At 35.5% G+C, this 25,508-nt stretch overlaps 3 protein-coding genes across 5 annotated transcripts in view; 2 read left to right on the forward strand and 1 right to left on the reverse strand.

The window, feature by feature from the left end:
• LOC120626726 (oocyte zinc finger protein XlCOF6-like) lies at window positions 1–14,750 on the reverse strand. Its single transcript, XM_039894384.1, has 7 exons — window positions 14,631–14,750; window positions 12,906–13,373; window positions 12,473–12,568; window positions 11,288–11,764; window positions 10,561–10,770; window positions 8,706–9,550; window positions 1–7,962 (listed from the first exon to the last, which is right to left on the reverse strand). The coding sequence occupies exons 2-7, from the start codon at window positions 13,238–13,240 to the stop codon at window positions 7,616–7,618; spliced, it is 2,310 nt and encodes a 769-aa protein (XP_039750318.1). The 5' UTR covers window positions 13,241–13,373; window positions 14,631–14,750; the 3' UTR covers window positions 1–7,615.
• The window catches only part of LOC120626730 (UPF0565 protein C2orf69 homolog), a 20,835-nt gene continuing 9,790 nt past the window's right edge, over window positions 14,464–25,508 (forward strand). The window contains exons 1-5 of one of the 3 annotated variants that reach the window (XM_039894387.1): window positions 14,464–14,584; window positions 15,140–15,401; window positions 19,425–19,590; window positions 21,793–21,920; window positions 24,640–24,744. In XM_039894387.1, coding sequence (XP_039750321.1) covers window positions 19,450–19,590; window positions 21,793–21,920; window positions 24,640–24,744 — 374 coding nt within the window. In that variant the 5' untranslated portion in view covers window positions 14,464–14,584; window positions 15,140–15,401; window positions 19,425–19,449. Of the gene's footprint in view, window positions 14,585–15,139; window positions 15,402–19,424; window positions 19,591–21,496; window positions 21,521–21,792; window positions 21,921–24,639; window positions 24,745–25,508 lie in introns of those variants that run through there. The other 2 variants (XM_039894388.1, XM_039894389.1) reach the window with 2 other exon arrangements.
• LOC120626731 (TWiK family of potassium channels protein 7) lies at window positions 15,632–17,158 on the forward strand. The gene has a single exon (XM_039894390.1). The coding sequence runs from the start codon at window positions 15,784–15,786 to the stop codon at window positions 16,852–16,854; it is 1,071 nt and encodes a 356-aa protein (XP_039750324.1). The 5' UTR covers window positions 15,632–15,783; the 3' UTR covers window positions 16,855–17,158.

The raw sequence follows: 25,508 nt of genomic DNA on the forward strand, positions 1-25,508 counted from the left end.
TTTATCTCATTATATAAACTAGATTCACAAACTATCATGCCGAATCCTTGATCTTTACCGCTAAATTCGGTCGCTTTTTTCCTATAACTTAGACCAGATGGAGGTTTTTTTTCAAGTAGCTAATAATAACGTTTCTGTAGCAATTTTTCTTTATTCTACTACTCTTTTATTATATTCGGTTATTTTGAAGTTTTGAAAACCTCATGGAAAGTGTAAATGCAGTCAAAGGCGGTAACTGCTCAACTGATAAAAACTCCAACTGGGTATGGAAGTTCAGCACAAGACACCAAACCCATGCTTTTAATCGAATTCATGAATCGTCTAAAGTTTTGTATACGATGAAAACAGGGCAGTTTTATTATTTCTCACTCAGATGAGCACTTGGCAAGTAGTATGTCAATCTAGTTTATATTTTTCATGCGAGACCAACACTAATACCTAAAGCTAGGGACAATAAGATCGCAAAGGTTACAATTACGAAATTTCCTTCATATCAAAAATAAAATAGAGCACAATTTTACTTTTTGTATAATAAAAATAGTAAATAGATTTAATTAACAGTAAAACCTTTTGGAAATGCGATCAACGCACAATAAAAATACATTAAATGCACATTAAATTCTTATGATATACAAAAGCATCAAGGGAAATTTTATATGTAGGTACTTTGAGTTAAGTTGTACAATGTACTAGAGAAGTACTTTTTTGTTTTCCACTGCATGTCAGGCTATCAATCAGTGAATTGAAGTTTGCTTAAAAAAGACATCACTAAAATGAAAACCTTCTTGTGCACTCAAACACAATACAACGTAAGACGGGAGAAAATCTTATAAACGCGAAAATATGACATTATTTTCATCAGCGTGATTTATTTTGTTAGAGATACCCAATCTAGTACGCACTACATTATCACTCAATTCTTAAGTGTTTGCGATTTATAGTTAATTTTAGTTTTTTGATCATTAGATCCACGGAATTCTGACAGATGCCATTTTATGACATTTTGAGCATTTCATCTGATTTCAATCGTGCAAGGCGTTTGGTCTTTTTCTTTTTACTCAAAAGGCAATTGAAAAACAAAAAATATTCCTAAACCAATTCCTTAAAAAAAAAAATCAGAGAATTGAATAAATTAAAAATCATAAAACATTAGAAAATTACTAATCCGTACGATATTAAGAATTTAAACATTTATAGACCAAATAGGTTTGCCATCAAGAAAACTATAGTTTTCTCTTTGGATAGATACGTTTGCAATGCGATTGTATCGATTCAGATAAAATACCATATTATGCTTGGAATTCCGTGGGGGAAAAAAATGAGTTCCAGCATTGAACACTAGAACAATAAAAAGGAAGAAGTATGTAAAAATTGCGACATTATTGCTACCTTTGCGACGAAATTTACAAATATAGAAACTGTTATTTTATTATGAATATAGAAAGTTTTGAATAAGTACTATTACGTTGAGGTTTATTTAAGACTATGCAACACCACCAAATATTATGCTATTCACTGTCGTAACGGAACAAAATGCACTGCGACGACATCTAACTGTATAGTTACAAAGAAAAAGGAATCATTTGAATCATAATTAACGTTGGAAAATGTCGTGTAACTGCAACTCGCATGTATACGGCAGAAAAACATAGGACCATTTAAATAAACGTGACATAACGTCGGAGCTAAGCAGTGTTTTTCTCACGCTCTGACAACAGAAAGGTGTAAGTTGAAGTGTGGTGTGGCAAAATACACTGCATTACTATTACGACGTTATGCTACTTTTATTAATAAAACCCATTATGTGTTTCTGCTTATACATGTGACAAACTAATAAAATATGGTTCCCAGAATAAACATTTTATATTATATAAGATCCGACTGCGCCAATTACAAAAGATGGCGGAAAGTTGAGATTATTTCGTTGATCGAATATATTTTATGTTTGAATGTCCAAACATCGTCCACAGAACAATGAGATCATTTTTTTTTTGCAGTTAGTGAATAATCTTATCGTATTGGGATTTAGAGAAGATATAGTTTAATATATTCCAACGTCAATTAAATTTTGATTTGTATCCTAGAATCAAAGATCAGCGTACGTCTCCACTCAATTTCCTGTAGGGATAGTAGCACGTGTGCCACGAGATAATTATCTTTACCCTATACGCGTAATATTTCTAAACAAAACTCGAGATAATGGGTAGATATGATTTTCTCGTGGTGCGCATGCTAGCTCTACGAGACGATTACGCTGAATGGAAACGTATCCTTAAACGCACTAGTGCCTGGTTAAGTTTTCAAGTTAACAAACGATACTGTTAAACTGTCAATTATGTATAACAAAATATGCCATTTTGACAACCCCTATACATAAATGACAATTTGACCGCTCGTACGTATTAACAGATCTATTTAACTCCAATGATACGCTGAAAACTTATACCAGGAGCTCAGTTCGTAGTGGAGGTATTTCTTAATTCACGGATATGATTTGAGAACATGAACGGAAACACTAAAGTCGCAGTGTATTTTGCAGCAAAGCTAGCGTTGTACTGACAGCTACACTGCGCTGTAGCCAAGAACACCGAACTATGTCAACTAACTCCACGACTCGCCACTTCGCAACTTTATTTACAGGAAATACTTATATCACAAAAACATTCACTCTAAACACGGAGAGACAGTATACTAAAGGCCCCGCAGAGTACAGACTTTTGATCGGCTAATACAATTCATGCAATTCTTTAGATCTTTTTTTAATTATCTGTAACTTCTCTTCTCTGTTTCCTTCTGACCTTTGGATTTAAGAGAAACTTATAAAGAGTATAGAATTAAAAAATAAATGGAAAGTTCTTTGTTAAAAGTATTAAAGCAATATTTTCGCTTTTGCATCTATATTCAGTCATTTTTAACAACTGTACGGCTGTCGGTTAAAAATACCTGAGCTTAGTGACCTTTGTTATCAGTTTACTTAATCGTTACGTGATTTTTAACTCGCAAAGTTGCGTCCAAACTAAGACGAACTAGAGCATTAATAAAAAGACAATAAGGTTCATTACATAGTAACGTTACTCGATATTTTTCGAAGTACCGATCGAGAAAATACTATTGCACTTTTCGACAGCAAAGATTTGTCAGCGCATTTTGAGCGAACTAATCAAACCGACCAAAAGTCCGATGGTCTGTTGAGGGCTTTAAAACTTAATGAGTGACTACAGCGCAGATACACCAAGAGTGAATTAATCGAAAGGGGAGGACCGTCTCAGAGTTCATTTTTTTTATCCAAATTTTTTTAATTATTTTTTTTTGAACTCTGATTTCTACAATGCTTTTACACATACGTAACATGTCTCCCCCTATTACTATATAATTTTGTATTATTCCAATGCATGTCGTCAGTCGACTTTATCATGCTATTTTTCCCTCAGACCAAGGAATATAAGGTAGACAGAGCTTTAATTATGATTCGCATAATAATAACAGCCAAAATAATTTACAAACAGTTAACAGTATCTGTTATGTGTTTATTTTAAATATTTAAATATTTAAGCACACATTAGACTACCCGACTGAACGAGGTCAACGTAGTTGCCTTGCGACTCGTATTTCGATGTACTTTTTCCCACATTGCTGAAAACATTTTCCTTACCTGAAGCTCTGTATACTTATAACCGTTGGTCGGAGATAGTTCCTCTGTACCCGGTACCGAAACCTGATTGTCTGTCTGAACCTCAGCCGGTCTGCAATAACCGACGGCGGCGTTCTCTTGTCTATTTGAGTCGAAGCCAAAACTTTAATCGAAAGCTAATCCGCTATTTCAAATTTTTCTTAGATCATATCTGACTTTTTCCCCGGATTCACCTCCATTACTTTATTAAGTTCATTGAACTTATAAATACGTTACAGTCTTTGGATACGTTCTATCACTAAGACCCCTTCGCCGCGAATTTTGTAAATATTTTTACTCTCTCGAAAATATATTTCGGAGTTTATTTTTTATGAATATTTTTTTCTTTCTTTTTTAAATCTACCATTTTTTTTTTCGTTTTGTCATTCAGTACACCTGCTTTCAGATGTTCTGTCGTTTTTTTACGTGAAAACTTGCACGATTCTTTTAGACCGCATATGGACTTTGAAAGATTATTTGATCCTTTAATAAATCTCTGATAATAACGACAATTATTTGTTTGCCAAGCTAAGCCAACGAGACGAAACATGTTTTCTTTTTAATTTTATCTTACGTTGGCCTCACTTCAGATATGTGAAAACCATTATTTTCGAGCAAACTCACATCAACAAAAAACCTTGGGACAGTTAGGTCCATTAAAATCAACCAAGACCGTTGCGCCTTGATGGAATGCCACAACTGTCACCAATATGGACATATATTATGCAAATGTTTGCCGTCATCCATATGCGTTTAGGTTATGTAGCGGTGTCCTTATTCTGTTTGACATCTTTCTAACAATATGGCAACAATGGTGCTCCTAGCGGCACTCCACTAAACACGCCTTTTACAGAACTACCCACATTGTCCGTGGAACACCATTCTTGAAGATATTTATACATAGCGACTTTTTTACCGCCATACATCAACAGACTCTATGCGATCTACATTATCTCTGTACATTATCATCAAAGTGTTCATAAAACCAAATTTAATAGAGACATTAAGAGATTTAGATGTCGATCACATGATTTCAATAGCAGGCTTCGAAAGTGTAATAGCCTTTGTGCAAAATGTTGATTTAACACAGACTAAGCTGAAATTAAAGCATTGAAATTTTCACTTTGTGTTGTGTGATATAAAATTAAGCAACCGTTTACATTTTTTTGTGTCAGTAATTCGAAGAGTGGACGACAAGACCACGTATTTGTCCACGCTAGAATCTGCCAATACTTGACAATAATGCTTTAATTTTAGTGAAGTTGGTGTAGAGTTGGTGCGTGAATCTTTGTTGGTAGACGGAATAACAAGTTATCATGTATTGTCAGAATAAGGACACCTACTGTTTTTTACCGTAAATAATGTATTTTGTACTCGCTCTTCACACTCCCTACCTACACTTACAATCTAAATATACATAAAAATATCACAGCACTATCGATTCACTTACACTAAAATCGCGTCGCTTTGCGTCACAATTTTTATTAAAAAAAAAAAAAAAGAAAAAAAAAGGAATCGAAATTGAAATGCATATACGCCACCGCTGGGACACAAAAAAACTGTGGAAATAAATCCAATCCAACTTTTACGCACTCAACGCTATTTTTCGAAAAATTATTAAAACGTCAACACAAACATTTCGTAATCGAAAAAATATTCAAAGGTGACATTTTTTGAGCGGTTTCCAAACAAATCAAGCATAATAAAATGCAAATTACAAAAGTGCCGCAAAACGTATCAAACTATTTACAAACATCTATAGTTTTAGTGTTGTGTATTATACTTAAAACATTCTCAACACAGTTCAAAAACTTTGGAAATTTATCTCTTTTTTTGTTTTGATTACCGGAACACATTATATGATAAATATCGCCAACCGATTTAATGAGGAAAAGACAGATTTCAAACTGTATAGTGAAATTAAACAACTTAATCATGACATCAAAAATCAACTGAAAGCGGAAACAAGCGGCTATGTGAAATACTTGAGAAATATTGAATTATTTTTTATTAAAATCTACAAACATGGTACATCAATAATACGAAGAATGGGCAATCTCTTTATGCACTTCTTACGGGGAATATTGGCGATATTCATCTACACAAAAACCAAAAATATGAATCATTAGTTATTTTACAGGTCACTATGAATGTGTCAGAATTATTAGGTAGATGCCAAATTACTCCCATTTGGCATTTACCGATCCAATGCCAATTGATCTCACTCAATTTAACGTCCACACATTCCACTGAAGGCTGACAAACCATCAAATGATTCAAATCTTTGGCGAAGATTTCCAATTCCGGATATCAACATTTTTTTTTTTATAATATAGTGCAATTTTGACTCGCGGGTTTAAAACGCAATCTGCATTCAAAATAACTTCCGATCCTAGACAAAGAGCAAGCGACCGTTCTCACTCTACGCGAGTCCCGAGCACATACAAACAGGGAAACTGCACGCAACACGCACACACGCTCCGAACTCGACATCAATTACAAGCGAAATTAGCCTCGTACGGCCTCTCGTACAACGCAATGTGATATATACAATACGAAACAATACAGAATACAATCTCGACCCTGGCAATTTCAACCAAAATTTCAATGCATATTATATTATAAAAAGAGGTCATAGTGATTATAACTTCGAGTGCACTTTCGAGGGAAAGCACTTTTCGAAGTTACCTTTGCCTTTAGCATAAAAAGCACTGCCTCATTATATTCGTATCTAGTATATCCAAAAAATATCTTATTTTTGCAGAAATTCAATGCTTTGTTTTTATAAACTGCAAATTATATTTTAAAAGTCCTTATACCACAGCTCAAGATTATTGATATTGGTATTGATAACAAAATCCTTAGCAACTGATAGTTTTGAAATCACAAAATACTTGATATACGCAAAGATTTCCGAAGTTCAAGTGGTACAAAATCAAGTTTATATAGACGTGACGTCATAACTTTGAATTCGGTTTTTAACCTGTCATGACGGATCGATAGATTCTGCAGTTTTATTCAATCTCACGTCGAAGTGAACATCGAATGATACGGTATTTTATATGCTTTTTAGATTACGATCAGTGTTGAAAGTAACATTACTTAAAATATGTTCAGGTCGAGAAAGTATAACAATGTACAGTACTATCACTGTTATTACAACGAAAATGTTCTAGCCAATCATAACGCACCAAATTCACGGCTGCCAGCTAGCTATTGGTCGTTGCGCATAGCCCGACTTATTTCGAATGGAAGCAAAACAACCAGACCGGAATTTCAATGGTGTTGATAATTATTCTAGTTGGCTTTCCATTACGTCAATATAACTATTTTGGTAGTATCGTACTAACCAATGTACATTGGGCCAAAACGGACATTATTTTGGGCTGGGCCTTACGAGGCTAAATAGAGAAACTTAACTAAATGAGGTAGCATCACTATGAATTATGATAACATTAACCGTCTAATGTTTGGTGGGATATATGTTAAAAATGTATACTCTATCAACATTAAAATAGATACTATTGTATAACTGAGGTACATCATTGTTTCCGTTCGAGGTAGCTGGTGGGGGGGGCGGAACAGCCTCGCGACACTAATACATTGCGACCAAAAAGTCGCACTACATCGCCTTAACGTGAGTCTACACTACACAATTAATGTTACTACGATTAAAAGAATTCATGAATCAGTTTTGGCTATAACAATGTTACTTTACACATTTATAACATAAATAAATATGTTATTGAATTTATGAATCAATTTTGGCTGTATCTATACATGATCTGAAGATTGAAGTGAATATAAAATGTATTCTTTAAACAACTAAAGTTATGATATAATATAACATGCACAGTACGGACTCACGTAAACACAGAAGCTGTTCCGGCCTTAACGCGTAGATACAAAAATACGATTATCAACTAGATGTAAAGAAAAAATTCTTCAAAATATATCAGTGTTCATCATCGAGAGCCGATTCGCATCGACCATGTCCCCATAATAGGGGTATTCGGGGAATACCTTCGTGAAAACGGGGGGCTCCCATTTAGGGGTCACTTGGTATTTTTGGTACGTGGCAGGGTCCAAATAGGGGGGTAAGAGCGTGTTCTTGTGGGTCATATTAAATTCCTCGGTCTTAATTGTGAGAAGCGGATCAATGTGGGGCAGCATATGATCATCCAAGTCAAGGATGCCACAGCTGTCTCCGATGGTGAACTCCGGCCCATATTCCGGAGGGTAGTTTGACGCTTCAGAAGATGGACCTGCATTAGCAGGAATCGCAGTGCTCACTGAAATAGAAACATCCAACCTTTTTAAATGTTTCTTTAAGCTGAAATTTTCGCAGGGAATGATACGTTATTTTAATTTACAATATTGTTCATCACACAAACATTTTCCAGTTGTGGAAATCGAACCCACAGCCTTTGACTCAGAAAGCAGGGTCGCTGCCAACTGCGCCAATCGGTCATCAAATTTGCTTATTTCGCACTTCTAATATTAAGTATGGATTTCGATAAATTGAATTAAATAAATATACTACGACAATACACACATCGCAATATTATTATGAATAATAGACATAAATACTTAGAATATTCATATAAACACCCAGACACTGAAAAACATTCATGCTCATTACACAAACATTTTCCAGTAGTAGGAATCGAACCCACGGCCTCGGGCTCAGAAAGCAGGGTCGCTGCAAACTGCGCCAATCGGCCGTCAAATGAATTGTATTATTAATAAGAATAATGGAAAAAGGTGCACAGCACCTAAAGTGTTCACTCGTCCACAAGCCCACACTACTAACACAAAAATATTGGAAATTTGCTTTATGGCACATAACGCAAATTTTGCCTACCTAATACAACCTATTTGTGAAGATATTTTCCAGATCTTCGTAAAATTTTCATGAGACCATTATGGTAAAAATTTTCAAATGAAAAACATGCATGTTAATTAAAATTAAAAAAAAAACACATTCAGACTGAATAGTATTTAACTTATAAATAAGGTGGAAAATTGCACTCACCGTTATCAAAAATAGCGTTATTAGTCTCCAGCACGTCAACTAACTCAAAGTTACCATCATGTGGCTTCTCCGGAATATTCTGCATTATCTGTAACTCTTTCTCAATATCAATGCAATGTATAGTCTCTGGTTCCAAAGTACTATTTTGGACTTGGAATTGGTATTTAAGTTTCATATCCGTCACATTTATTTGAGGATTAATTTCTATTAAACTTTCATTATTAGTAATTGTATCCAAATTTGAATTATTAATTTTAATTTTGCCATCATTTTTAGTAAATATAGCTTCGTCACTAGTTTTCGAATCAATTTTAATTTCATTAATTTCTTCAGCTTCATCATCAGAAGTGGGATCGTATTTTTTATAAATTTTACCTTCGAGATTATGCATTCGGCGCTTATGTTTAGCCCAGTTGGGATAGCTGGCGAACGTTCTAGAACAAATCGTACATTTGTATGGCTTCGACCCCGTGTGGACGTTCAAATGTTGCCGCAGTAGATCCAGCTTACTGAAACCCTTATTGCAGTAAGTGCAAGTATGAGTTCGCTTCTCGTTGTGAGTTTTTACATGCTCCAAGAAGCGACGTCTATGGTTGTAAACCTTTCCACATACTTTGCAGATGTGTACAGTGCTTTCAAAGTGTTGTGTTATATGCTTCATCAGGACGTATTTCTCGCGATAGTTTCGGTTGCATATGGGACAGCCATAGAGCTTCTGTCTGTGCACGTCTATGTGACGTTCGCAGGATGTCAGAGAAGTGAACAGCAAACCACACTGCCTGCACCAATTTTGCTGTGAATTGTGAACGTATTGGTGGAATATCAGCTCTTTTGGTGACGCACATCTGTAAAAATATTAATTAAATCCTATTATACTTTGATAGCCAAAATATCTATAATGAATTTGCCTAAGAAATTCCGAATGTCATGTAAATAGAGTAAAGTATGTAGAGAGGACAGACAGATATGTGCATACATAAATATTGGCATCATGAAAAGGCAGAGGACACACATACTGTCGTATATGTGTCCGATGCGACATAGTAGCAAAAAAACGCACAATACACCTTGGCTCCTCAGTACCACTCCCAGAAGCACCCAGAGACCAGCTAAGCTTAGCAGGCTGCCAGGTCCCTGTATGCTGGGCTTACAGACGTGGGTAACTATATAAAACAGACTGTTCCGGTCAACTAACTACAAAGAAGTCTAGTGTGTTCGTGCGATCTATAAAAAGGGTCCGAGAGAGTCATTGAGATAAATTTAAAGAAGTTAAGATAATGACAGTTTTTAGCCAATACATATTTGAAAATTTAATGTATGTTCACAAAAATATATCTAAATTTAAGAGAAAATTTGACTGCAATAATTTGATCATTAGAAACAAAAATAAACTTGCAGGGCAATGTACTAGACTACATAAAATAAGTAGTTCATTTAAAGGAAATTGTATACAATTTTACAATAAAGTACCAGTTGATATCTTGGAGATATCTCTGAAAAAGTTCAAAGTTTGTATTAAACGTAAACTTATAGAAAAGTCCTTGGACTACGTCAACGATAAAAATGCTTGGGTGTAAATTATTGCTCAAACCAGGTTACTCCTTTAATAGTTTTAAAAGACAATGTGAGATGGTGATAACAAAAAAAAAATAACATCCGGCTAAGTTTGTTGTGGGCTTCTTCTTAGACCAGGGCGCGTTTGGAACCCTCGTAGCGTTAGTATTAAGTTGACGAATTTAGTTATCGCCATCAACTCACTTCTATGCCATATTTTACATGTAATGTACGCATCAAAAGTGCCATCTATGTGCCTATTTGAATCAAGAAATATTTGACTTTGACTTTAGTGTCTTACATTTTCTGGCAGTTCTCCACCGGGCAGCGGATGCAGTGGATCCCGTGCTCGTCCTGCAAGTGCTTCCGGAGACGCTGCTCTGTGCCGTAGCGGTGGCCGCACTCGGAGCACGCGAAGGGCTTCCCGCTGGACTCCGAGTCAGCTTGGCAGACTGCCATGTGCGTCGCCAGCATGGACAGGCGGTTGAACGTTTTGAGGCAAATGCTGCAGCTGAAAGTAACAACGTTAAGCTTTATCTATCTATACTAATATCATAAAGAGTGTTACACACAAATGGTATTAGACAAATGTTTTTTTTTTAATCCACTCCAAGTATAGCCCTTGACTGTAATCTCATCTAATGGTAAATGATGATGCAGTCAAAGATGTTACCAGGCTAACCGGTCAGGTGTAAACTCTATGGCAGTTATTTTAAGCCCATACCCTCAAATTCAGAAATTATAAATTCCCAATAATACCCGGGAATCAAGATTGAATCTGGAACCTTCTACTTTAAAGCACAGTGCTCACCGCTGCAATAACACACTTTTTCTAACGCCCCTTGCGGTTTCACGAAAACACGACGCCATACACGTTGATTTAATTGTAAAGATTTATTTATTTGAGCGCGCTAAGAGAACTAAGAATATAGCAAACTTAACACTATTGCATAAAACAATGTTAGAAGATATAATATATCTGAACATATTATGTTACAAGCAAGTGTGATGCAATAAATCATACTCACCAATATCTGTCTTTACTGAAATGGTTGTAGGCGTGCTCACCAAACGCTGAATACTTCTCAAATAGTTTGTCGCAAACAACACAGACATACACTATATCCTTGTCACCGTGTTCATATGAGACATGCGCATCAAACTCCACTCTGTCCTTGCATATGACTGTGCAATAGCCGCAAGCAATACCACCTAAGCGTTCTATGGATGTTTCCTGGTTATCAGAATTTTGTATGACTTCTACAGTTTTTTCTTCCTTTATATCATCAAAATGTTTAAGCAGATGCAGACCTGCATCGTCCCTACTGGGTATGTTTTCATTGCAAATCGGGCATGTGTATATAAACACTGTGTGAACATCTGCATGGTCCTTGCAGCTGTCCAAGGAGGCTAACTTCACTTCGCATACTTGGCAATGATACGGCACTGAGCCTGTGTTATCGTGGATGATCTGATGAAGTTGTAACTCGCTCTTCGATGTGAATCTGAAAACATGAGAGGTAAATTAAAGTACTATTAACTTATAAGAGAGAGGGAAACCAATGGGCTGGCAGGCTTTAATAAATACAATCTGAAAGTAAGAAAGTTCATGATGAAATCATATAATTAGCAATTGAATGTCTGAAAGCCTCAGCAGCCCTACATCAACTGAGAAAAGGGCTGATAATCCTCAAATGGTAGAGCAGATAATCGTTAAGAACAATCATAATGAATCTCTCCAATGCAGCAACTATAACTTTTGGCTTCAATACTAGAGGGTGCAGGATCACAAGAGTTTAATAAGTCCAATAAAAATATTCAAGATTGAGTATGTCCATCTTTTCGAGATATGACAACGACACAAGATGTAGATTGTCAAAACCATTTCAACATGGTTTTTTTTTTTTTAAATATACTACGACAGTACACACATTGCCATCTAGCCCCAAAGTAAGCAAAGCAAGCTATGCTTACTTTGGGGCTAGAAGGCTATTATGGGTACTAAGATAGCTGATGAATATTTTTATGAATATAACACACATAAATACTTATATACATAGAGACCCCGAGACACTGAAAAACCATCATATTCATCACACAAACATTTTCCAGTTGTGGGAATCGAACCCACAGCCTATTACTCAGAAAGCAGGGTTGCTGCCCACTGCGCCCGTCAAAATTTACTTAAATTTGATTAAAATTACTGTACTCACTGCTTGTTGCATGTTGAACATTTGAATGTGTGCATGGCTTTGATATGGTCGTTCAAAGCTGTAATCTTGGAGAAATATTTTAAACAATATTCACACCTGAAAGAGAATCACATATTAAAAACAAGGGTAGTATTTAAACCTACTAATATTAATGTATATAAAAGGTATCATAAATGAGTAAATATGGCCATACTAAAGTTAAAGGTAAAGGGGGTGGTGACAACAGTATTCTAATCTACTGTCACTATGGCACAGTTATACGCTACTCTAAGTAAGTTTTTTAATTATCTCCTAGTCAATAGATTGTTTTCCACTTGTAGCAGATCATTTTGTATTTACTTTATTATTTAGTGTTTACAATTATGGTAGTGTTTAGTTTTAACTTTTTAATAAAATTTTATTTTGCTTGATTCAGTATCCCAAATATACTAACTTGTGTCTACACTTAATGACATGTGTAGTATAACAATGCCCACGAAGACTGGGATAACTAGTATGCTGTTTATGACACACCACACATGTGTACACTATCTTCTCCCCACTGCCATGTTTAGAATAATGGTCTTCATATTCCTTCTTTTTACTGTATGTTAATTCACATAAATGGCAATATATGCCACCAACTAAATCAATAGTTGTTGGTTTGGGTATATGAATTTGAGCATCTTTTGCCAGTTTTCTCAAATTCATCTGTTGTATGTTACGAAAATTTTCTGTTATATTGCTCGGAAGTGTTGCCTCTATGTCTGTGAAGGTGTGTGAAGCCATCTTTTACCACTCTCTATGTGCAATCCATTTATTGAGTATGTATTTCTGTCAAATTGGTGTGTTTACTGCTATTGATGATGGCAACAACATTATATTGTTGTACACCCTACATGTTTATTATTTTGGTATTTGCCTGGAAATAAACCATTATTTATTATTATTATTATTCAATCAAATCAAAAATTATTATTCAAGTTTGCCTATCACAGACACTTATGAAACTATCATGTTTTTAGGTTTTATTAACTTAAAATTAAAGCTTGGCTAATCCAGGAAGGGGCCTCCGGGTGCTGGAATGGCAACTCTGCACCGGCATGTTATATTTTTTTTAATACATTAGGGGTTTTATTAACTTTAAATTAAAGCTAGGCTAATCTAAGAAGGAGCCTGCAAAGAGCATTGCCAACCAATGGACGTTAGGGCTCCGAGGTGCTGGAATGGCAACTCCGCACTTGTAAGAGCAGCATGTTATATAAAACAAATTATTGTTATTATTTGTTTAGCTTGGAAGCTTAAGAAGATTTTTGTTTATGTTGATGATGATGATGTATGTGTTGATTGAGTACATATAAATTAAAAAAAAAAAAAAAAAATTTTATATATTATCTACAGATGAACTTCAAATATACACATACAGACAGTTTTAACCTGGCAGTTTGAGTTCTAGTAGTTCTAAAAAAAAGAAATTATACGCATAATTAGTATAAATAATTATATAAGGCTTTATGTGGCAGTTTAACTCATTCCTCAAGTCTAAATATATGATAAAACTAAGATGAAAATAATGAGTAGAAAATGAATCTCAACATATTACAATCTAGTCAATATTCCATTTAAGGAAATTGTGTTGTTTACACAAACAATATTATCATATCTTATGAGGTCAATGGATTATCATAGTCAAGATTTACTCAGAAGCATTCAACAAGTATAAAACTGTATTGGTTAATTTTATTTAACATAACGAATTTAATTTTTATGGGCATATGGTCAATAAAATTATTTTTATTTTTAATTGCTAATTAAAAGTATGTATAAGTAAATTATGCTAAATTGTGAGTATATTTAAAATTACTTTTAGACATATGTTACTTTAAAAACATAAATTTTAAAGTAAAATTCTGTTTTTAAACTTTCAGACATAATCGACCTTGAGTCCTTGACTAGTGAATAAAAAATGGGAATATTAAAACACATACCTGCTAAGATTAGAATATAATCAAGTTTAGCACAGAATTCAAGTGTCCATGGATGTCATACAAATTAACGAAAAGAATTATATGATGATAAGAACACACTAAAGGATGATTCGAATTCATCATTTAACTTCGTGGGCCGAACAAGGTACATAATCAAGCGCTACAGTAAAACATAAAGGTGCATCACTTACAGAATCGGATATGAACTTATAAATCTGCATCGGACAGTCCAACGTTACATTTTACATTACAACAGCCGAAATAAAATATAAACGATAAAAAATGTAACGCCGGACGACAAACAACGCCAAGAAAACGTGTGAAATTTCTGCATTTGACATCTGTGGAGCTGTTGTAGAAAAAAATCAATAAAGTAATGAATATCCACACTAGCAACATTTCATTTTACATCAGTATGTGCTGTGCTTTCAAATCACTGACCACTGTGTTCTGCCTGCCTTACGTGCTTGAACGTGCTGGGCACGGGACAAATCCCGTCGCACAAATTTTCGCGCTATGTAAATAAATGTATGGATAGTCACTTAGTCGCTGCTACCCATGCCACCGTCATGGAATACTTAATGCTTAGTATATATAATTATCAATTTGCTTGATAAAGAATCGTAGACTGAGTCAGTCTAAGTATGGAATATATTTCCCATATATATAAATAACAGAATATATTTTGTTTCTGTTTCAGCCCCTTCCACAGATTAAGTATGCCGCTCACAACAACGGAACGCGCATCACTATTTTTGTATTGTAAAATAGTACAAAATCAATCTGACTTAAGAAAAAAAAATCATACTGACATTCCTAATGTCTAGCAAAAATCAAAAATGGCGTAAACCTCAACAACCAAACAAATAACAATAATAGTGTTTTCTCAATAATCTTCTTCTTTCAGTTAAATTATATTGGACAAACGTGAAGATAAATTGCCAAAGTTGTAATGTTATTCGGTAAGTAACTACTGCAATTATATTGTGATTTAAATTTTAGTATTATATTCAAAATACATCATTTTTGTAATAAATTAGGGAAGTGCGAGATAAAATAATTAAAACCAATATAAATATTAATAAGTATTATATACGATAGTAGTTATATTGTAATCCTACATGTTAAGTTTTTCTATCATTACAAACAAATCATCAGTAACTTTTAATCCGAACCCCTACGAAAACGAAATCAAAGGCGGGCTTTCAATGTTTTGTAATCAAAACTATATCTGGCATCGAGCCAACCGAATGCCAGAAATAGTATACGTTGAACGTGCGACGCTTAAACGTAAAACCGCAAAATTTTGTTGCACATAAATTTAATTCTACGTCTACGTCCAAAATGGACCGACATCATACCCACTCGAGTATTCATGGGTCCTATAGGAGTAAGGACTCTACTTCGACTACTGAGAGTGATCCTCGAGAGAAAATAAAGGATTGCTTAAGAAAGTTCATTGCGTTTATGTTCACGCAAGTGGGTGTTGGCGCCCTGGTAGTTTGCTATGCGATCCTAGGCGCCGCGAGTTTTATGCACATTGAAAAGGATAGTCCAGACGAACAACTTGAGAATGTTCTTCAATGGCGACAGAACTGTGTAGATGAATTGTGGAATATAACAAATGAATACAACATTTTGAACCATACCGCTTGGATGTTGAATAGCAATAAGGTTTTAAAGGTATTTCAAAATAATATAACAGGAGCTATACATTTGGGATATAATGGTCGTGCTTCAGAAGATATATGGTCATTCCCAGCAGCTTTAATGTACTCATTATCAGTGTTTACAATGATTGGTTATGGAAATGTAGTACCCAAGACAGTATGGGGCAAAATTGGTACAATAGCGTATGCATGCTTTGGTATACCAATTTATGTGCTTTATTTTTGCAATATGGGTAAAGTGTTGGCTAAAACTTTTAAATGGCTGTATATAACTGCCCACGAGTGTAGTCGCAGAGATGACACATTGCTTGAAGATGGTGAAATTCAGGCTATTAAAAGGAAGATCACTGTACCATCAACTGCTTGTCTGTGGGTTATATCATTCTATATATTGACTGGGACTATTATGTTTGGTGCTTGGGAGAAGTGGAACTACTTAGACTCTACATATTTCTGTGTCATAAGTTTGTGCAAGATTGGCTTTGGGGATTTTGTACCTGGTGCAAACATTGCGGACTCTGCGGAAGGTTCCCATTTAAAATTAGTAATAAACTTTATATATGTTTTACTTGGAATGGGTCTTGTCGCAATGTGTTATAATTTAATGTGCGAAGATGTGCGAGTCAAAGTGAGAGAACTGAGGCAGGACTTGAAGAATTGTTTGGATGATATAACATTAAAGATTACAGTTTGTATGAACGATACAAAATATTACCATCAGAAACAAACAAGGAATATAAAATGATGCTTTAGAAATGTGCTTAAGAATTTTGATAATAGCAGCAATATTGGGTTTTGTAGCCATATGCTTTTTTTAAGGGTGCTATAGTACAACAAAGGACCCTTATGATTTTGTTATGTCTGTCTGATCATGTGTCACCTGCATTTTTTGGATTTAGATTGTTACAGAAGGAGGTTAGGAGAACAGGGAATTCCTACAATCAGCATATTTACAAATTTACTTTATTAAATTGATTGTAATTTCATTTTTGAAAGAGGATTTTGTAATTATCATATATTTAATTGTACAATCAATCTTTAAAATAAAGTGACCGGCCGATTGGTGCAGTGGGAAGCAACCCTGCATTCTGAGTTCAAGGCAGTGGGTTCTATTGCTACAACTGGAAAATGTTTGTGTTATGAAAATGAATCTTTTTAGTGTCTTAGTGTTTATCTGTATATTATAAGTATTTATGTCTATTATTCATAAAAAATATCCATCAGCCATCTTAGTACCCATAACATAAGCTATGCTTATTTCGGGGTTAGATGGTAATGCGTGTATTATTAATTTTTACAAAAATAGTAATACCTACTTTTTTTATTTAATAAAATATTACAACATTATATTCAGTAATAAAATCTAAGCTTTGTACAAAAATAAAGTGCGTTTAAGTATATGAACTAATATTTATAACAAAGTTTTCTTGAATGTTTTAATTAATTCAATATCATATAATTTAATCTATTTTTGATGAACATATTAATATTTTTACTCAGGAAGATGCATTTAAGTTTTAATATTTATCAACACAATTTATAAATGAATTTGATGATAGTGTAAAACAATAAACAGTTAAAAAAATTATAACAATAGTTTTTCATGGATTTATTTATTTAATTAAATTACTAAAAACTTATCAAACTGTGCTATGTATTAATTAAAATAGACAATGCACATAGTGAACTTGGTACTGAAAGTGACCTCTTCTGGTATAGTTAAGGAACACAAAAGTGGGTGAGGGTTGAACAAAAAGAATGCAAAATATTTGTGCGACATTAACGCCGTATAATAAATGCAGTATAATGTTGGAATGGACATGCAGTGTTTTGCACGCAGTCATTTAAAACGCTACTTACGTCTACTACTAGAAATGGAGTGATTATGTGGGGCTTTTACCTACCATAAACTCTGTACGTCCCTCTACAAACATATTGGCTAGAGTGTGAGATGCACTAGCTTATTTACCCCACTATCGCCAAAACTGTCATGTACCCGTAACAGGTTAGCCTGGTACCATTAAAGACTGTACTAGTATTAGATTGGGATTGCAGTCAAAGCTTAGCTTGTAGTCGAATATAAAGATAAACTGTAATCTTGAAGATCTCACTGACCCAAGTCTTCTCAGTCAGATTCCTCTTGAGACCATTATTGGTCATTTAGTGATGTGGCACACTTGATTATCTGTCACAACTCTTCTCTGGTAGCTGCCTTCCTTGTACACTCAAGTAAGGGTACGGCAATTGAAGCCTTTATTTATTTGGTCGGCCCATCTCATAGGCGATCATTGGACATAATGGACGTCGACCCTGTCGAAGAAGCGGTGACAACCCAGTGGGTCCTCGACTTCACTTTCGGGGGAGTTCGAATCCCAGCACGCATCCCATCTCTAACTTTTCGAAGTAAATATGCACTTAGTCTTTAGTGCAATTAAAATATGCTATCTATCTATAAATAAGATATGCTTCAACGGTGTACGGAAACATCGTGAGGAAACCTGATAGTTCACCATAATGTTCTCAAAGGTGTGTGGTGTGTCAACAAATCCGCACTGGGCCAGTGGACTACGGCCTTCACCCTTTTTCATTGTGGGAGGAGACCCGTGCCCTGTGGTGGGCTGGTAATGGATTGATATGATGGTCGGCGTCGATACAATTCGGTGGGATTGAAGTCATATGCCAATCTGTGGAAGAATGTAAAAATATTTACTATATAAATAGACTGAATAAAACTTTGATTATGCCCCCTGCTTGGCTATCACGGGCGGGAGATAAGAATTATATCCCCTGACAAGGGATATAATTAACGTTCCCACCAGCTAATTCACTGGAACATAGAATAGGAGAAGTTTACCCCCGTTTATTGATACACATATATTATTTGGATATTATTTCCACTTGTGCTCCAGTGCTCTGAGAGTTGATAAAGCTGTGGGACAAGATTAATTTATAACCTTTCCCCGGGGATATAATTGTCTCCCGCCCATGCTAGCCGTGCCGTTGGTAAAGTTGGTGAAAATTAATTATTTTAAAACAATATTAATTATTTGAATAAATTTATTTAGAATTTTTTTTTTGCGTTTACCGATGCTAGGTCGCTATTCCGGGCACTTGAGACCGCAACGTCCGAACCTATTTCACAGCTACCATTATAGCTTTGATTGCACACGTCGCAAACTCATATTTTAGGTAAAACGCCTAGATGCATGCGGCGGGACCTGTGTGCAACCTGGAGCAAACTCATATTCTTAGGCAAAACGCCTAAAAATGCCTTTTAGCATACGGCGGGAGCTGTAGCGCAGTTTGTCGGTGCAGGTATGCGTCGGTCGTGAGACGGGCGATGCTGCCGCTGCGGTTGCGGCGCGTGGGCGGGCACGACGGGCGCGCCAACGACGTGCTGTTCCACCCGCCCGCGCGCCCGCCGCCCGCAAGCGCGCCGCCGCACCCGCAAGCGGTGGTGTTCTTCGGCGGCGACGTGCAGGTACTCCGCGACAATCACTACTCCATGCATTTACGAGTACTATGAAATATAATATACAACGTGTTAAGGAATTACGAAATACTGGTGAAAGTAAGAATGTTAGGCTCATCGGTGACCTAGCCGATAAAAAACTCGAGAGTTTGGGACATTGTCGCAGGGTTGCCTGCCTTTCGGTATTCTATAGGATATATTTCGGAAAGTGCTCAAGAACTGTTTGATCTAGTTCCTTCGCCTTTTTACCTTTGAAGCGCGTGGCACCGTAAGGATCTGCATCTCTACGTGGTCGATATACCGCGGACGCGTACGAAGCGCTTCGCATCTTCGTTTCTGATACACACCGCTAGGATCTGGAATGCCCTTCCAGCTTCCATTTTACCCAGTACCTAGAATATGAGTACCTACAAATCAAGAGTGAATAGGCATCTTCTAGGCAAGCGCGCTCCACCTTAGGCTGCTTCATCGCTTACCAGGTGTGATTGCATTCCAGCGCTCGTTTATAAACTTAAAAAAAAAAAAAACTACAATAAATTTCCAGATAAAATCCTTGAGATGTCTGTCAATAAGTTTAAAGTTTATACAACACGTAAGCTTATAGAAAAATCCAATTATAATATTAAGGTTTACATGTATGATAAAAAGCTTGGGTATGAATTGCTCTAACTTCATAGCTAGCATTAACTCGACTGTGAGATGGTGAAAACAAAAAAAACTAGTTTGTTGTGGGCTCTTCTTAGACCAAAGCGCATTTGGAACCCTTCTAGCTTTTAAAGTTAACGAATGCAGTTATTACCATCACTAACTTTAGTGTAACATGTTAAATGTATAAACGCTTCAGAAGTGCCTGTGATAAGGTGATGAAGATGAATACTTATAATATTTTTGTAATTTTAAAGAAAGAAAGAAAGAAAAATCGTCTTTATTTTCATACATTTGTGACATAAATTTGTTTTAAGTACAAACGTGTGACTAAGGAGCCCCCTCTTAAAGGTTGCATAAGTAAATTTCATAAGGAATCACCCTGTAAAAATATGAAATCAAAAGAAGCATATTAGTTTTTCCATACAAAATAATTCAAAACATTTTAAGTGCTTACTTATGACAACCCTACTGAAGGTAAATGACCGACACGCGCATAGTAACTACGTTACGCGGCGCGTACCTAATAAAGTGACAGGAGTCACTTGACTTTACTTTCGCGTGTGATGTTAGGGCTGTATCTGATTTCTGTCAGTAATAACTATGGCAATGGTTTACTCAAAAAACTATTAGCGTTTCGGTTTCACAGCTAAGTCTCAGAGACAGTAAATAATGTACGTCTAAAACCTCTGAAGTATTATTTCGGTTTTCAATTACATGTTGTATAAATCAAGAAAAACCGACTTATCGGCGACCAGCTGTTTCACGCGTCTTTGTACCTTTATACTTTCGTCTGCATAGGAAAGGGCTGACGCAAAGTAACACATCACAACATTCCATCTAAGCTAAGACTGCGACGGGAATCATCGTCAGTCCTTCATTGACCACAACAGCGACAGGGTTGTTATTCGGTTGCCAAAAAGTCAAGTGTGTGTGTAACAAGTGAATAAACATTCTACCTAGTGAATATCTTTCTATTATTTTCAGTATAATTAATTATCTTTTTGTTTTTAATAAGATAAAATTCATTCCCGTTATAACAGAACGCGGTTTTTTGGTTTTTCATGAATCCTGCAGGAACAAGCCAGGGCACCGCGGCGTTCCGGGACGCCATAGAAAGCACTGAGGCGCACCTCGAGGCTCCTTTTGTAATTCAAACTAAATCTAGAAAAATAGATATTTCCATAATGCTTTTAAAATAATGTCATCATCGGTATTTCAATCATTTATCTTAGTACCCATTCCACTAGCTACGTTTTACAGTAAATTTATAAAGTGGGTAAATTATAACTAAGTAAGTATTTGTCAGATATTTTATTAAATTGATTAGGATTTTTACAAATTTGATTAAAAACCAATGTTCATGGTATTCAGTGGGTATTATAATATAAATACGACTGCATTTTCGATACACTTCAGTCCTACATGGACTCGAATGATGCAAAGATACCTCCCGGTGTCTTAGTCGTTTATCAACGCTTACTTTCGCGTTGCGTGTATTGTCGTAATATATTTATGTATTTAATATCGCTTTAGTTATTAAAGGTATCTGTATGTTGTTTGTAGGACTATCCGGAAGTGATGCAGGCGCACCGCGACAACAGGCACTATGTCAAATGGAACCTCGAGAGTACGGCGCGCATGCTCGCACACGACTTCCCCACGCAGTTCATACTGGTCGTGAAACCCGCTAGGTAACATTTCAAAATCATCGATATCCCACCATATAGCCTACTTTTACGTAGTGTTAACGTAGGATATACGTAAAGAGTTAAATATTTTTACTGTCATGTATCATTATATTGTCATGGTATTTGCTTCAACGGTGAAGGAAAACACCGAAACGTGACGAAACCTACATTCCTAAGAGTTCTCCATAATGTTTTCAAAGGTGTGTGGAGTCCGACAAATACGCATTGGCACGCGTGGACGGACATCGGCCAGGCGTCCGGTGATGGCTCATAAATTTTTTTGAAGTAAAACTTCTTTAGGCTCGACTACGAGTCAGTCAAGTAACTCAGATTTTTTTCTGACGGAAGTAACGCTTACGTCAGACGTCTTTGTAGTTTCCGCAATTTAGAAATTAAAATTTGGATTGGTCGTAAATATATGTCATTTAATTTACTGCACGCTTCTTGACTTATACGCCAGCTAGTGGCAAATGTCATAATCAATTAGGATTATTTATTTCCAATATTTTCAAACGGATCACTTGTGAATAGCAAAGTGAATAGATATTCAACAGTTCAAAGAAAATATTTTAAATTGCAAAGTTTTTTGAAAATCTCTAAATATACTTGTTTATTTATTACTTCTGTAATAAATTTTCTGACTATTGTGACATTTTATAATGTTCAATGACAAGGTTATATTGACATGTGCTGATCTAACCTTCAATTTTCTACTCTCAATTATTCAATTTAACATGTACTGAAAATATTTATAAAATGTGAGAGTGATATTAATGAATTTTTAATAGAATATAAAATGAACATTTTACTCTTTCATCAATAAATAATAATAAAAGTTTTACTTCAATCGCGCGTAAAGGTTCCATGCACGCACTTTTTTTTTTCTATACTATATCGTGCGCGGTTAGCGGGAGTTAACTCTTTACAATACTCTGCACTATATGCAGCATAGCATTTCGAGCAGCTGTATGTAATGGTATTTCTGTAGATAGATAGATAGATAGATAGATCTTCATTTGTATAATACACACGTTTACATAGATGTCATTTAAATATCAATTACGAAGTCACAGTGTATTGCCATTAGCTGGCGTGCAAATATTACAAACCATTGGTTGCAATTAACACATAAAATCAATTTAAAAACATGCAATTTTAATAAGTACAATAACACAATAGCGGTTATCATAATTAAAGTTGAAAAAAAAAAATCAGACACATTAATTGAAAATACGTGTTCAATGTAAAAATTAAATTCATATGGCACAGTCGTTTTTTTTGTCATATTGGAAAAAATCATCTACTTAGTAGAAATTTTTCTTTGCAACCATTTCTTCAACTTTCGCGTAAAATGTTTTATTGAAAGTGTTTTGAGATTTGATGGATGTTTATGTATATTTGCCGTAGCGTAACAATTTTTGCTAAATAGTGCTAAAAGAGGACACATGGGTAATCATCGTATAAGTATTTACATTTATTATCACCAAACCTTACATTAGACCGATACCTTTACACAGTGGCGTGCACTGGGTTTCTTACCAAGGTACACACAGCAGCAAAATTGCATAAAATGGCAAAAGTTCTTCTCCTATACGAGCTAAATGTCAATTTTAGGGTATGCAGTGCTTTTGTGCATGTATTAAGTGCACGCCACTGCCTTTACATACTTTGGAAAATATCTCCCTTCAATTCAATTCAATTTTATTTATTTGCTGATACAGGTAAATAGGTGTTACAGGAAAAAATATATGCAGATCTTAACTGTACCACGCCAAATTGGCATGCAAATTGTTGTCAGGGTGGTGTTTAAAATTTTAAATTGTTACTACTAGGTACAATTAAGATATTGGCAATTGTAATGTTTATAATAACACAATACAATTAATAAAATAATAAATTACAATTAAGTTTATATGGGCACATGACGAAGAATACAAATAAATTAATAATTACTAACAAATGTCATTTTAAACATTTCATGTCATTTATTAGTGGCCGGCCTTATGACTCGAGTCGCAAATAAAATATGAACTGTCACTCCTTCTAGCCTGACAAGTATAGTTATTGCCTGCCAGACATTTGTTCCGCAAAAAGTATTTAACCTCACGACCCTCCGATCTCGAATCCTTGTTTTTCATGATGGCGCTTCGGTTGCTCTCGTAAAACTTCGCTATAGTTGTCACGTGGCACCACCGTTTCCGCTTGAAATGGTGGCAACCAGAAGTGCGACAAAAGCGCGGTTTGATGCACTCTCCAGTGATGCCAACTTGGGGGTTTTTTCCCCTAAATTTAGAGGGAAGTATTTGAAAAAGGGGATTTTTAGGGAGAAAATAAATAGAAACTGAATGATAAGTATTTTAGTGCCCTCTGTAGTTTGATTGATTAACTCGTTGGTATTACTTGTAAAATGTCAGATTTAAAGTAAATAACTTTTGGATCAGAAGCTTTTTTGCGTACTTATTTATTTATTAATGTTTTTAAATATTAATAATAAATTTTTTATCAATCTTTAAAAAAAATGCCTAAGGAAAATAAGAATTTGAAAAGCTATACACAAAATTTTTCAGAAAAATGGGAGACAGATAAAGAGCTAAAAGGTTTTGTATTCTGTTCATTAGAATTTTATCGAATGTAGGGGATTTTAAAATAGGCTTAGGTGATAAAATTTTGAGCAGTTGGCATCACGGGTACTCTCGTCAAAAACCAGTTCATCTTTGTACAGGATAGAGTACAAAAGCTTCAGCTGCTACGACAACTTCGTACCCAGCAACAACGCGGGCGTGCCCGACCACACGCCGACCCACAGTGCGCTCCACCACCTTGAAAGGTGAAACCAAACATCTTTTTTTCTGTTTTTTATTCCACTACAAGTTAGCCCTCAACTGCAATCTCACCTTGTAAAAAAAATTCAAAAAATTCAAAATTCATTTATTTCAAGTAGGCCTAATTAATAAGCACTTATGAAACGTCAAGTCTGTTTGTAGTGACTCTACCACCGGTTCGGAAGGCAGATTCCACTGAGAGGCGCCGGCAAGAAACTCAGCAGATTGCTCTTTTTACATCATTTTAAAGTTTAACAATCTTTAGAATTTTTCTATTTTGTGAGAGATGAGAGCGGAGTGGCCTGCTTCCAAGCAGCCTTGTCGTTTAGGAATTCATCAATCGTGTAGTAACCACGATTTATTAAATGTGTTTTAATATATTGTTTAAACTTAGGTAAAGGTAGATCTAATATACAGTGGACCCCCGGTAGTCCGGCCCCTGTCTAATCCGGCGCCCCCTGTAATCCGACATGGTCTATTATTTATTATTGAATACGTATTCGCTAAGCATGATTGAACAAGTTACAACTTGTACGCACCATCACTATTGTGGTCGGATTACAAGGTACTCTTTTGTAAAAAAATCCGGACTATAGGGGGTCTTAGGCAGTACTCTATAATCCGACGAATTCGATAGTTCGACACTGCCCTGCAAAATGTTTGTCGGACTACCGGGGGTCCACTATATTACCTTCGGTATCATGTTATAAAAGCATATACCCAGGTATGTGATGATGCAGTCTAAGATGGTAGCGGGCTAAACGGTTAA

Source organism: Pararge aegeria, chromosome 10, assembly GCF_905163445.1.
Source record: "Pararge aegeria chromosome 10, ilParAegt1.1, whole genome shotgun sequence".
NCBI lineage: Eukaryota > Metazoa > Arthropoda > Insecta > Lepidoptera > Nymphalidae > Pararge > Pararge aegeria.

Bases quoted from the DNA above. Each gene is read 5' to 3' on its own strand.
- LOC120626726 (XM_039894384.1), bottom strand. From the start codon at position 13,240: ATGGCTTCACACACCTTCACAGACATAGAGGCAACACTTCCGAGCAAT. The intron at 10,771-11,287 runs GTGAGTATGATT...TGTTACTTTCAG, and splicing joins TTCAGTAAAGACAGATATTG to CTGCAGCATTTGCCTCAAAA. The intron at 7,963-8,705 runs GTGAGTGCAATT...TTTCTATTTCAG, and splicing joins TAACGCTATTTTTGATAACG to TGAGCACTGCGATTCCTGCT.
- LOC120626731 (XM_039894390.1), top strand. From the start codon at position 15,784: ATGGACCGACATCATACCCACTCGAGTATTCATGGGTCCTATAGGAGT.